At 57.9% G+C, this 13,696-nt stretch overlaps 1 protein-coding gene across 1 annotated transcript in view; it reads right to left on the bottom strand.

Annotated features, from left to right (window-relative positions):
• The window catches only part of LOC137477663 (maestro heat-like repeat-containing protein family member 7), a 198,653-nt gene that overhangs the window by 179,945 nt on the left and 5,012 nt on the right, over positions 1-13,696 (bottom strand). Inside the window, exon 7 of the mRNA XM_068196819.1 lies at positions 9,467-9,627. Within this exon, the coding sequence (XP_068052920.1) occupies positions 9,467-9,627 (161 nt within the window). The remainder of the gene's footprint in view (positions 1-9,466; positions 9,628-13,696) is intronic.

Genomic DNA, 13,696 nt, shown 5'->3' with positions numbered 1-13,696 from the left:
TGGATCTTCGCCAACTGCCTAGTAAGGATGGCCTGGAAGCCCCATGCTCAGCCTGGAGAAGCCCCGTGAGCGCAGTGCTCGGTGTGTGGGCTGGCAGCTGTGCCCCTGCCCGGTGCTGCACCCAGAGGCCGCACTGGCTCTTCTCCAGGCTCCCGTGGGCCCCAGCCGGGTGCCGATGGAGCCCCGGCCCGGAGGGGCTGTGGGGCGGCCCCGCGGCTCCCCGGGCAGCAGCCGGCCCTCTGCCCCCTCCAGAGCCCGGTGCCAGCGGCTGCTGGCCGGGCCTCGGGGCTGTGCGGGCAGGGGAGGCCGGGGCAGGGCGCAGGGAGCGCCCGGCCCAGGGGCCGAGCCCGCGCCAACCCTTCCCTCCTGCCGCTCTCTGCAGCTGGAAGAGGACAGGAGCCGAGTGGCCGAGATCCTGCGCCGGGCCCTGCCCTACCTGGAGAGCCCACAGGAGCCCCTGCGAGAGGCGGCCGTCAGGTTCATGGGTGAGCCACGAGCCCGGGCTCCCTCCCCGCCCCGCCGCAGCTCGGCCCCAGCCCCGGCTGCTGCCCCGGCAGCGCCATCCGGGCCCGGCGCCGTGGAGCCCCGCCTGGCCTCGGCGCTGCTGCCGCCCTCCAGCAGCCGTGCCCTGGGGCGGCAGCGTGCGGCAAGGGCCCGGGCTGAGCCCTGCCGGGCCACCAGGGCGTGTGGCCACAGGGCTGGCAGCGCCGCTGGCAGGGAGCTGTGCCGCTGGGGCCGTGACAGCCTCTGTGTTCACAGGGATCGCCGGGCGGAGCTTGAGGGGGCAGCAGGCAGAGCTCCAGCTGGTCTACAATGGTGAGTGAGGGCAGCGGGCTGACAGCGGGGGCTGGCGGGAGGAGCTGCCATCCCTGCCCCGGCTGCGGAGGGCTCTGGTCCCTGTGCGGACCAGGGCTGGCCTGGGCAGAGCACACAGAGATTTCAGGGACACATGGGGGATTCGTGGCCCGCAGCTTCGGGCTGACCCCGTTGGTCCCTACTCCCTCCGGACCATGGCAAAAGCAGGCAGGGATGGCCCTGGCAGGGGCCTCTCCTCGGCTCCCCGCAGATCCAGGATCTGACCGTGGCTCTGATCCTCTCTCTTTCAGCCCTTGAAGAAATGGCAAATGACATCAGCCTCACCGTCGGACACCTGGCAATTGAAACATTGTGCATCCTCAAGGCAGTAGAGCAGGCTCCCATCCCAATGTTCCAGAGGCTGCGGGATCAGCTGCGCAGGGCATGGCAGACACGGCCTCGTCTGTCGCGGCTTGGCTGGCTGAGCTGCTGGAGCTCTGTGGAGGGCTGATCCAGGAGGCTGTCTTTGCTGGGGCCACCTGAGTTAGCAGAGATTTTATTTTTCTTCAGAATTGCTCTTTTCTTCATGTCGTTTTCCTTTAGTATGTAAATATAGAATGTATTATAATAGGCAGACTCCCAGGATCTTTCTTTTGCTGCCCAGAGCGTGCAGGGCATAGGGGAGGAGGGGGAAATTTTGCTTGGGCTCAGCCAGGTGCCCAGGCGTGCAATGTTGCAGGGAAAATGGCCAGAGGCCCCTTGGCCTTTGGCGGTTCTGCTGAAGCCTTTGTGCCGCCCACAGAGCGGGTGGGCAGGGCCGGAGCTGCGGGGATCCCTGCGGGAGCGGTGCCTGGAGGTGGCCACAAGCCCTGCCCAGGCAGGAAGCGCCATCCGTGTGCTCCTGCCCGTGTGTTGCTGGCTGGATTGCTGAGGGCTCCGAGGTGCCTCTTGATGGGGCTCCTCCGGAGCTCCTGCGGGGCTGTGGCGCTGCTGCCGGGCAGGTTGGCCGGGCTGGGGGAGACCCTGAGAGGCTGGGGCAGTGGGCAGGCCTGAGCAAGTGGGTGTCAGAGGCCACCAGCGGCCCCCAGGCAGCCGCCTTGTCCCTGACACCTGGCTGCTCTGGCGCTTCCTGAATGGGCAGTTGGAGGGACCCCCTGGAATCAGGCACAGAACCCTGGTCCCGGCCTTTCCGGGGTGTGAGTCCTGGAGTTAGGCTGGGCGTGTGCCCTCCATGTGCTGAGACTGGAGTCCCTGGCCCCTCTGCCTCTGGCATTGAGCTTGTCTGCCTGCTTGCTGAGTCTTGTTCCTGTTGCCATGGGGGATGCCGATCTCTGTGGGTTTAGACATTATTGAGCGAGAAGAGCAGCAGCTTTGAGCCCAAGAGGGGCCACCGAAAGGCCCCCTGGGCAAAGGGCATTCCTGACATTCCCAGGGCAGGCACACAGGAGAGTGCAGCGGGCACCTTCAGGGTGCCACGCTGGCTTTGCACTGGGCCACCTCCCTGTGTGCAGGGCTGGGCCTTTGCTTTGCTGTCGTTGGCCTTTTGCCAACGTTGCTCCTTTGGCTGCCTGCAGAGAGGGGCAGCCCTACAAGGAGGTTGAAAGGCCCTGTCTCTGACACCTCAAGGGGGAACTGGAGCTCTCCCAGCCCTCAGCCCACGCTGTAAGCAGAGCAGAGCCTTTTCCCCAGCCATGGCGTCTTTCTGCCTGCTGCTGGCCCCTGGTCCTCACGACCCACTGCACTCGGTGTGAGTCCCCTAGGGGATGCCTGGTACCTCTTGATTAGAGATTGAGGGTCACTGAGGGGAAGTTGGGTGTCCCAAGTGAAGCTGAGGGGACACATGGGTCACTGAGCAGACATGAGGCTTCCACTGCAGGTTGCAGGTGCCGTATGCGTCACTGAAGGGAAGGCAGACGCCCCGTGTGCCACTGAGGTGTCATGACGGTCTCTGAATGCCAGGCGCCTGCATGCCACTGACAGGATATGAGGGTGACTGAGAGGGAAGGGGGTGACAGCTGCTCTGGATTCCACTGAGGTGACGCGGAGGTCACTGAGGGAGGTGGGTGTCTGTCGCGTCCCTCAGGGTACGTGGGTGTCATTGAGGGAACGTGAGCGTCACTTGAGGGGGACACGGGCTCGCTGAAGGTACGCCCGGGCCGCTGAGGGGACGTGGGCGCGCCCTGCGGGACACGGGAGGGCCGGGCGGGTCCCCGCCGCAGGCGGCGTTTCCCGCCCAGGCACGGTCGGCCCCGCCCCGCCGGTCCCCTCAGCCGCGGGCGGGAACTCGAACCCGCCGCGTCCGCCCCTCCGGGCGAGGCGCCGCGCGGCCTTCCGTAAGCCGTGTGGGAGGTGCCCTGGGGCTGCGCTGCGCTCACACACACGGAGGAGCACGGGGCAGTATTGTCTCAGGACTAGGGAGTGTTTCATCTTTGTGAGGGGTAAAGCTGGAGTAGCTTAGAGGGAGAGAGCTTCATAGTAGAGGAATTCTGGAATTACCTGGTGTCACCTGTAGGGCACGGATTGAACATTTGGGGGTTAACATGGAGGTAATCACTGGACTGTGAGAATAATAAAATCTGAGGTAGTCTGTGGAAATGTGTAAGGTAGTGGACATTTTGGCAGAACAATTTGAGGTGATCTCTAGGGGGCAAAATTACTTTTGAGGAGAAGTCTGAGTAATTTCTAGAGGGCACATAGAGATAATTTTTTGACAAAAGCTTTAGTAAATGTTAGGGGAAAGAAAGAACATTTGTGGGGTAAAATCTCAGGTTATATCACTTCCCGCTACCTCGTCCCATGCCCCAGCATGGGAGCTTTGCCCTCCGTGTCCCCAGCCAGCCCAGCCTGGCCACCTCAGGGTTGTCCCCACCCTCGTGCTGAGGCCCGGCCTCGAGGGCTTCTGCCGCAGCCCTGGGAGACGCTCTGGGGAAGCGCTGGAGCAGCCGGCTGTCAGGAACGAGGAGGCTGCCTGCGGGCTGCCTGTGGCCTCTGACACCCAATTCCTCGGGGCTTCCCACCTCAGCAGCCTCCTGTCGTTCTGCCAATTGACAGAGGCAATTTAAAGGACACACCACTGGAAATAATGTTCTTATTTTACTGTGAATATTAAGGAACCACAAAAGTATGATGATACATTCAATGGAACTGTGTGCTTGGATTTAGTGACAAGCAAAGCAAGCAAAGTAGTGCACCTAAATCAGTACTATACAAGAGAAAGGAGAGCGATTTAGAAAGATGCATCACCAATTGCCTAAATTGTTTATCATCTTGCAGATCCGCAGTTGCTGGGGAGCCCCGTTTTGCACCAGGGGCCTGGAGAACCATTCCCAGCAACTGGGAAGATCCTAGGTTGTCCATTCACCCATAGATGAGGTCTCCAAATTTGCCCTGAAAGTGGGTCCAGCATTTATAGGCCAAAAAGAGCAAGTCAAAGTGACGTGATTATATTTTTAGCCCAGAAACACCTGGAGCTGATGGCACACTTCACAACCAGCAGGGGACACAGCTAGGCCAAAGCCCAGACCTCTGCTGGGAGGGTTTCTCCAAAAATACCCTTCAAACAAGCCTCTATTCAAGTCAGTTGGGACAGATTCTTAAAATGATACATTTTTGGCACATAACTACACAGGGTTGTGTGAAAGTTTCTAAAGCAGCTGGTTTGCAGTCTGTTATAAACGCCAATCACTCGGTTTTTAAAATTTTAAAATATAATAATAATAATAAAATAGTTATAAAAATAGTAATACAATTAGAGTGATGAAAATTTAGAGTTAGGACAATTACAAGACAATGAAAAGCAAAGAATTACGGGCGTCCGGATGCTCTCGGGCACTTAAGCCCGATAAGCATGCCTTGTGAACAAAGGAATAATCTTTAAAAGCAACAGCCTGTTGCATATTCATACATCTCATACATGATGCATAAATTCCTTGCAAATTAAGAACTTTTCTGGGTTTGTCAACTTCTTCCCTTTAGTCCTTGCGGTTCCATAAAGACGGAGATTAGGTGGAAGAATGTTTGTCTTTTTCCGATAAGGAGGCAGTAATTCTTTATGGGCCCCCATCACTGGCATCTCTGTGTGAAGAGATTCTTCATTATCTCATCTCTTGCTTGAGCTAGTAAAAAAAAACCCCACCTACATAGGCTCTATTTTAACTACAAAACTACATTTACCATACTATTAAAATGTTAATACAGCACTTCTAATCAATATAACATAATACATATAGTATTCAATTTAATATTTGCGAAAAGCCAATCATAAAATATGCATTTTTCACACAGTCCAACAGCTAGCATTAAGAGTCCTTGTCAACTATTTTTAGCTAAATCACACTTAGGGGGATTTGAAGGAGTTTGGAATGAGTTAGAGACCGAACCTCTGAGTTTTTTAGATGATGCCATTGTTGCAGTGTGATTTCATGGTTTACCCCCAAACCCTGGTTCCTCCCACCGGGGAAGATTTCCTCCCAGGTGTGTCAATCACTCCTCCTTTCCCCACCCTGACCCCTGCTGAGCACTGTCTGTCACTCCGGGCATTCCAGAAGTGCGTCGAGTGATTGGCAGACTCAAAAGATGCCCTCCTCCCCCGGGGGGCATTGGGCCATCCAGGTGTCCTTTGTCCCCTGAGACCACCCCTCCCTTACCTGGTTGGTGGGCTCCCTATCCCTTCCCCCCCTCCCCTGCTCCAGGTAAAAGAGGGACAACCTCGCGGTCCGGACAGTTCTGCTTGGAGCTGTTGCTACATTCAGAGGCCTGCAGGCCAAAATAAAAGCTCTGGATTAAAACCCTCTATCAGAACCGACTCCTTTCCTTCACCATAGCCTTAAAAGCTTCTCCGGCAGAGGAAATCCTGAGGGAGCAGACCCTCTACAAGAGGAAGCTCCATCCCACCGCCACCGGAGCTCTGGCATGCCTGGACTTGTCTCCACGTGCCCAGCTGAAATATCCAGCTAGCCAAAAGTGTCTCTGGGGTGAAACACCACAGTGGCCGCTATTTGGTTCAGCAGCAGGGCCAGACAAGCCAAGGCATGTCCCCTTCGCGATACTGGTAACACCAATATGCCATTTATTTCTCTCATCTTCTACCTAGACAAGAAGGGTGAGTTTGGCTCACATCTTCACCGCAGGTCTCAGAAGGTCACAAGACTTCTAGTAACAAGACCGTTAAAGGATTTATTGGCCAATAAAACACTGTCAACAAGGCTATTTATGGTTTTGACCCAATCCTTCAATATTTCCTCTTATGGACTCATGCTACAGTCTAAGCATTCTTAGCCAATCATGTTATGGCACACAAACCTACAGTACTGCATTCTAAACTACTTGTTTACCTTTGTAACTACTTTTATTTTTTCTATATCTTAAAACTCTAAAACTCTAAACTTTGCTCCACCTAGCTTAACGTGTCTCTGCTTTAAACTATAAATCGACTTCTAGCACCTAAGTTTGGAAGGCTTTTCCAAGGCCTCAGAACAAAGCCTGTAATTCTAAGGATTCTAAGCCTTGGCTTACAGGTCCAAAGATCTGAGAATTCCCTGCATTACGGTTTCCAACAACACTCATGGTGTTACGGAGTGCCCAGGATCTGTCTTGTAAGTCAAATCTGGAATGAACAAGGCGGCTGCCTGGGGGCTGCTGGTGGCCTCCGACACCCACTTGCTCAGGCCTGCCCACTGCCCCAGCCTCTCAGGGTCTCCCCCAGCCCGGCCAACCTGCCCGGCAGCAGCGCCACAGCCCCGCAGGAGCTCCGGAGGAGCCCCATCAAGAGGCACCTCGGAGCCCTCAGCAATCCAGCCAGCAACACACGGGCAGGAGCACACGGATGGCGCTTCCTGCCTGGCACAGGGCTTGTGGCCACCTCCAGGCACCGCTCCCGCAGGGATCCCCGCAGCTCCGGCCCTGCCCACCCGCTCTGTGGGCGGCACAAAGGCTTCAGCAGAACCGCCAAAGGCCAAGGGGCCTCTGGCCATTTTCCCTGCAACATTGCACGCCTGGGCACCTGGCTGAGCCCAAGCAAAATTTCCCCCTCCTCCCCTATGCCCTGCACGCTCTGGGCAGCAAAAGAAAGATCCTGGGAGTCTGTCTATTATAATACATTCTATATTTACATACTAAAGGAAAACGACATGAAGAAAAGAGCAATTTTGAAGAAAAATAAAATCGCTGCTAACTCAGGTGGCCCCAGCAAAGACAGCCTCCTGGATCAGCCCTCCACAGAGCTCCAGCAGCTCAGCCAGCCAAGCCGCGACAGACGAGGCCGTGTCTGCCATGCCCTGCGCAGCTGATCCCGCAGCCTCTGGAACATTGGGATGGGAGCCTGCTCTACTGCCTTGAGAATGCACAATGTGTCAATTGCCAGGCTTCCAACGGTGAGGCTGATGTCATTTGGGCTCTCCAGGTAGGGCAGGGCCCGGCGCAGGATCTCGGCCACTCGGCTCCTGTCCTCTTCCAGCTGGAGAGAGCGGCAGGAGGGAAGGGTTGGCGCGGGCTCGGCCCCTGGGCCGGGCGCTCCCTGCGCCCTGCCCCGGCCTCCCCTGCCCGCACAGCCCCGAGGCCCGGCCAGCAGCCGCTGGCACCGGGCTCTGGAGGGGGCAGAGGGCCGGCTGCTGCCCGGGGAGCCACGGGGCCGCCCCGCAGCCCCACTGGGCCGGGGCTCCATCGGCACCCGGCTGGGCCCACGGGAGCCTGGAGAAGAGCCCGCGCGGCCTCTGGGTGCAGCACAGGGCAGGGGCACAGCTGCCAGCCCACACACCGAGCACCGCGCTCAGGGGGCTTCTCCCGGCTGAACCTGGGGCTTCCAGGTCGTCCTTACTAGGCAGCTGGCGAAAATCGAGAGTTTCTCCTTCTTCACGAGTCTCGCAAGATCCCTTCTCTTCAGGAACTTGGCCACACAAAGCAGCATTTCCTGAGAGGCCTGGAGAGCAGCCGAGACCCAGAGTTGGCCACAAAGCCCAGGGGCCTGTGTCCCTGTGCCAAGGCCTGGAGGAGGCTGCAGCCCACCAGGCACCAGGGAAGAAGGCAGCCGAGCTCCCTCCCAGCATCATAGAAATTCTGACCTTTGCCACGTGCCAGTTCTCATCATGACAGCGGATTTTAAGTGCATACAGGCTCTTTTTCACAATTGTCTTCAGGGGCTTTTTTCCCTCATCCACTACCAATTCCATCACCTTACAGAAGAGTTGAATGGAGAGCAACTACAGATGGCTGTTATCCTAGAGGAAAGGAAAAGACCTACACCAGCTACTCCAGGCCCACCTGGGCAAAGGCCTGAAAATCCCCAGGGCACACAGTTTCTGGGCAGCAGCCAGTGCCTGCAGCTGGGGGCACAGAGCCTTACACAGTCAAAGAGCAGCAGGAGCGCCTCAGCCAGCTTTGGGGCAGTGGTGCTGGACACCAGGATGTCTTTGTGCTGGAGCACGTTCGTGAACACACGGAGGCTCATGCTGACTACCTCTCCATCTGCATCACCCAGCAGCTCCAGAAGGCGCTGAGACAGACCGCACATCCTTCTGGCCTGTGTGGAACACAAGGCTGGGCTGGGAAGCCGTGGACGGCTGCACGGCCAACACCGCCCTGGCACTGCCACCCCACCCTGCTGCTGCAGGGCCCTCGGGCCAAAGGCCTGTCCCAAAGCACTGGGGCAGGTGAGGCAGGAGAGCTGGCAGCAGCTGCCTCAGCTCCTGAAGCCCTGCCAGCCCAAGGGGCTGCTTTGCCCAGCGCAGCTTCAGCCGCTGCCCCCTTCTCACCATCGAGGGATCCTTGCTGAGCACCACCAGGCCTCTGAGCACCAGGCGACGCCGCTGCCTGCACTCGCTCTGCAGGTGCCTTGACATGATCTTCAGGATGCTGTCACCACATTTAGACATGTCCAGGCAATGCAGGACCTGAAAGGCACGGGGCAGTGACAGGGGACCCGGCCGGCCGGAGCCCAGAACCGCACAGGGCTGGGCCCAGGCAGCAGCACAGGGCGTGGGCACCGTCCTGGCAGCTGTGGCTGCGAGAGGGCAGAGAGCTGGGAGGCAGCTCAGCGAGGCAGCGCTGGCCAACAGGCTCACCTCCACAAGGAATGCCAGGGCGGGCAGATCCCAGCGTGGCTCCTCCCTGCTCAGTGGCTGGAGCAGGCGGAATGCAATGTGGCAACAGAAGGGGACCAAGACATTGCGCATCTCCCTGGCAGGGGGGAAAAAAGGCACCAAGGCCCTGAGGTGGGGGGGCCAAACATCTCCCAGGACTGACTCATAGAGTTCCAGCCCTTCCCCAGCATCCCTGGAGGGGGTGGAGGCGCTTTTAAAGGCAGCTACTTCTGGGCACCCCCCTCTCCCAGCCTTTTCCATTCTTCTTGGCCATCCCTCAGTGACAAGGCCCTCTGGCCCATGACCACAGGGACTGTGAGGGGCACCCGGGCACAGGGCACAAATGCCGGGGGCAGTGGGGAGAAGGGGGTCTCACCTGGCCAGCAGACCCACAGCGTAGTGCTGGGTGTCAGCACACAGCATCGTGTCCCAGCCACGCTTGCACTCCATAGCCATCACCACATGGTCACACCGCAGTCGGCTGAGGAGAGCCTTCATGACCTGCACTGCAAACCTGTGTGCAGAACAAAGCCCAGGTCACACTGGGAGCACTGGTGCTGGCCACAAGGGCACGGGAAAGACAGGAGGACTGGGACCTGTTGGGCTTGCTGGGAAGGCGGTGTTCCTCCTGGCATGCTCTCCAGAAGTTATCAACTTCCTCTGGTGGCATCAGCTGTGTGGTGGTGACAACATGGAAGAGCAGAGCCACAAACAGGCGGGAGGAATAAAGGATCATCGCCTTGTGGCACGCAGGCACCTGGACAATCACCCAGATCACCAGAGTTGCCTGCAAGAGAAGCAGCCCCAGGCAGGGCTCAGTGCCGAGGTGTCCATGGGGCAGGACCCAAGGGCAGACGCAGGGGAGCAGCGGGCCTGGTGCCCCCTGAGCCTGCCCCTGGCCCAGGTTTCAGCCCAGCGCCTGAGGCGTGGAGAGGATGGAGAGCTGCTGGAGAGGCGACCTGGGGGTGAGCAAAGGCCCAGAAACTCACAGCCAGGGCAAAAACCTCCTCGTTGTCCCCGTCAGACGTGCACATTCTGGTCAGAGGCCAGTCCTCCATCACACAGAGCAGTGTTGGCAGCACTTTCTCCACTGCTGGTCCCGATGATCCTATGGTTCTCCACATCATTGCAGCAGCTCTGTGGGATCAGAGCTCTGTGTCAGGGGCATGTCGGTCACAGCACCATGCCCTGTGCAGCTGTGGGGGCCCAGGTGACAGAGCCCTGGAGCCCTGAAGGGCAGGGAAGGAGCACTGGCAGCAGGCTCAGGAAACAGAGGGGCCCGAGGGTCCTGGGCCTCTCTGCCTGTCTGGCAGACCCCACGGGACAGGCTGTGCAGGGCCACGGGCCCTAAAGGCTGCTGAGCCCTGAGCTCTCAAGGCTCGTGGGCCCTGTACCTGTCACACGTTGGGGCACAGCGCAGGAGGGTCAGCACCATGTCAGCAGGGTGTTCTTCAGCCAGCCTCACAAGGTCAATTTGCAGCCTGACATCCACAGAGACGTGGGACACCAGCCTCTGGTGGATGTTCTTCACCTTGGCTGGTACCTGCAGGAGGCATGGTAGAGACTTGGAGCACTGTGGAAGGGAGCAACTTTCCCAGCTTTTCCCAAGAACAGCTTCCCTTCCCACCACACCGTGCTGGCCTCAGAGGCTGAGGGGCCCTCTGGCTGTTCCATTCCATGGTGACCATGCTGCAGCGCGTCGCAAAGGGCCCTTGCACACACTGTCACCTGCCCTGGGGCCACCCCCAGCCCACCCAAAGTGGCCCAGGTTGGAAGGAATCCCTGGCCCCAACGTCTCAGACAGCCCAACAGGATCTTTAGGAATGGCTCAGACCATTAGCAAACCCTGCCCTGCTCTGCAGGCTCAGGGCAGCAGAAGGAGCCCCCAGGGCTGCCGACGCAGCCGCGCTGGGAAGGGCACGGGGCCTTCCACGGAAGCTGCCCCGGCCTCCTTGGGACACGTCCCGGCTGGTGGCTATCCTAAACCCATGGGTGTGACAGGGACAAGGAACGTGTGGGCCAGGGCACGAACTGGGCTGCTCTGAGCCCTGGGGCCTGGGGAGCGCTGACACCAGCAGGTGTGGCAGAGTCCCCGCCCAAGCAGACCTGCCACCCCCCGAGCCCTGGCAGCTCTGGTGCCCGTCTCCTGCCCCAGAGACCTGTGCACCCGGGGGGCTTCTGTGCCAGAGGGAGCCAAAGCCCACGTGCTTTGGGGGCTGTGCTCCTCCCTGCAGGGGCTGTTGGCAGGAGCACCTGGAGCAAGTGGTGGCAACACTTGGTCTCTGTCAGAAGCTCTTACTCCGTGCTGGAATTATTTTCTCATTGAAGTCATTTCCTGCAGCACAAAAACATGGTTGCAGTGAAGACACAGAAAAATCTGGCACTAAGGAATCCTCACTTCAGGGAAGCTTCACTTCCTATTGCTGAACTCATAAAGTTCCAAAATTTGCAAACTTCCCAAATTAATTGGGATGGCCTGAGAAGGTGAATGGTTTGGATGCTTGCTTCCATCTAAAAGCAGCTACTCATTCGCAATAACGTACTCCACTGAACGTCACTTTTGAAACATAGCACTATACAGAGTCAAAAAGGCCATTCTTTGGTGGGCAAATGGTTTTCAATGAAGGGATGATAACAGCGTAATTCTCTTAAGGAATAAAAGCTCTCAAGGAATGAAAGTCCACTCAGTCTTACAAAAGTAGTCCAAACAAATGAGTAGATGGAAAAAGGGCTCATCCTCCCCCAGTAGAGATATCTAAGTGGCCAAGAAAGTATAGCTCTCCCATCTTGTTCCCTGCAGGAGAATCAGGGCCACAAAGAGATAAAGTCACAGATATTCCTTCTGGCCTCCACAAGCAAAGCTGTGCCAAACCACAGACGCTGCCTTCAAACGGACTCCAATTCCAGCCTAGACCTCTCACCTTCCAGACAGCTCCTTCCCCAACACGTCCCCCAGCACCAACCCCCCGCAAACACCCGCAGAGAAGCCCTCAACAGCCCGCCAGGACCCCCAGCTGTCCCCGTCCCTCCGCAGAGCGTTCCCACCCTCCAGCAGACCCCCTGGTTCCCTGCACGTGCCGTGGGATGGCACTCGGGAGGATCTGCTCCAAGGCCTTCCCTGGCAGCAAGCTCAGGCTGCCAGGCCTATGGATCCTGGCTCATCCTTCCCACCGAGCCTTCCTGTGCACGGCTGTTCCACTGGCACATCTGCGCTCAGCTCAGACTTCTCCACTCAGCCAGGGCTGCTGGTAAAGGATCGAGAGCAGCCTGGCAAGCTCTTTCTCCAGCTCCTTCTGTACTCTTGGCGGAGGTGGAACATTCCACAGGAAAGCAACTGGTGCCACAGGGAGTGGGCAGCATCAGGCAGCTCTGGGGAGGCCCCTCAGGACTGCTGTACCCTGAGGGAACACTGTTGGCCATCCCCTGTGTGTATCTGCAAAAGCTTAAAATCAGCTGCCTCAGCTGCCAGGGCCTCTCTTGGCCAGCATCCTGACGTGGATGCAGGACTGCTGCGAGGCACTGCCGGGACCCAGCGGGACAGGACCGGCTGTCTCGTGTCCACGTAGCACCCCTCACGCAGCCAGGGCCATCCCGAAAGCAGACAGACGCTCCCGTGTCAGCGGAGAGGAGCAAGGAGCACTGGGCTCCTCTCAGGGTATCTCAGCATGGGGCTTCAGTGGGAGGGGCAGGCAGGCCACCCACATTCAGGGCATGCCCTGCATCAAACGGACGCGCATTTTGGCCTTTTCTTCCCTCCACCCCAGAACCAGGCCTGATATCTCCTCCTCTGGAGTGGAGATTTCCCAGTTGTGTCGTCATCTCACACTTGGCCAGTGCGTGAGATGAGCTGCAAGGGCTTGTGATACCGCCTCCATGCCAAGCACAGCTCCATTGTGTATTTTTCCTCTTTCACAGGTTAACTTCCCCATCCACTGACCAATCCATCGTTTCTTTTAAGGATCAAATTCCCATCAATTACACAGTAAGGTTTCCTTCACTGTCTGTCCTTCGTTATCTTTTTGATGTGCACAACAGCAGACCAACTATGGCAGGGCCTTAGACCCGACTTCGGTCCCTGACACACAGGCTCCTTGTCCCACTGCTGGCCCTCCGTGTGCTCAGCAAGATCTGCAGCTGCACAGTGTTGTGGAACTGCACCTTCAGCACAGGCACCTTTCCAGCCTGATCCGCCCTCGTTCCTCTGCGTGTGTGCACAAAACACGGCGTGGAAGAGAACGGCAGCAGGGGCCTGTGTGTCCCGGGGCTCGGGATTTGCGTCGCTTCAGCTCCACAGAGATGGAGGCAAAGTGAAGAAGCCAAACTGTTTATTAAGGGAAAATGAAACAAAGGGATGAGCTGGGAGGGAAAAACGGGGAATGGGCAGGGTCTGAGGGCTTGGCTTATGGAGCTGTCCAAAGGAAGAGTGGAAGGAAAAGACAGGAATGGGCATGATCTGAGGGCTGGTGAGATGGAGCTGTCAAAATGGAGGGAGAACGGAGGGGGAAAAGTGGATGGACAGTGTGTGAGGGCTGGAGGGAGGGAGCTATCTACAGGCAGGGAGAGGGCTGAAGCCATGCGAGCTTCCCACAGGCTCAGCTGTATCAATCATCAGCTGTGCCTGGAGCCCCAGTGGCAGTGGGAGGTGGTGTCCTCTTCAGTGTCTCCTGGTGCTGCTCTTGGGACACTGCTTCACCGGATCCAGAAAACAAGCCTATCTCTTCAGCTTCTAGGCCTATTTGGGCTTGAATTTCAATGTCAGAGCAGGATGGGGTGGTAACTTTCTTTGGGGATGGAAGGCCTGGAACAGAGAGCAAGAGAGCCATGGT

Source organism: Anomalospiza imberbis, chromosome 7 (assembly GCF_031753505.1).
Source record: "Anomalospiza imberbis isolate Cuckoo-Finch-1a 21T00152 chromosome 7, ASM3175350v1, whole genome shotgun sequence".
NCBI classification, from domain to species: Eukaryota; Metazoa; Chordata; class Aves; order Passeriformes; family Viduidae; genus Anomalospiza; species Anomalospiza imberbis.
The sequence above is the reverse complement of the archived record's forward strand: the minus strand, read 5'-3'. Positions and strand labels throughout refer to the sequence as shown.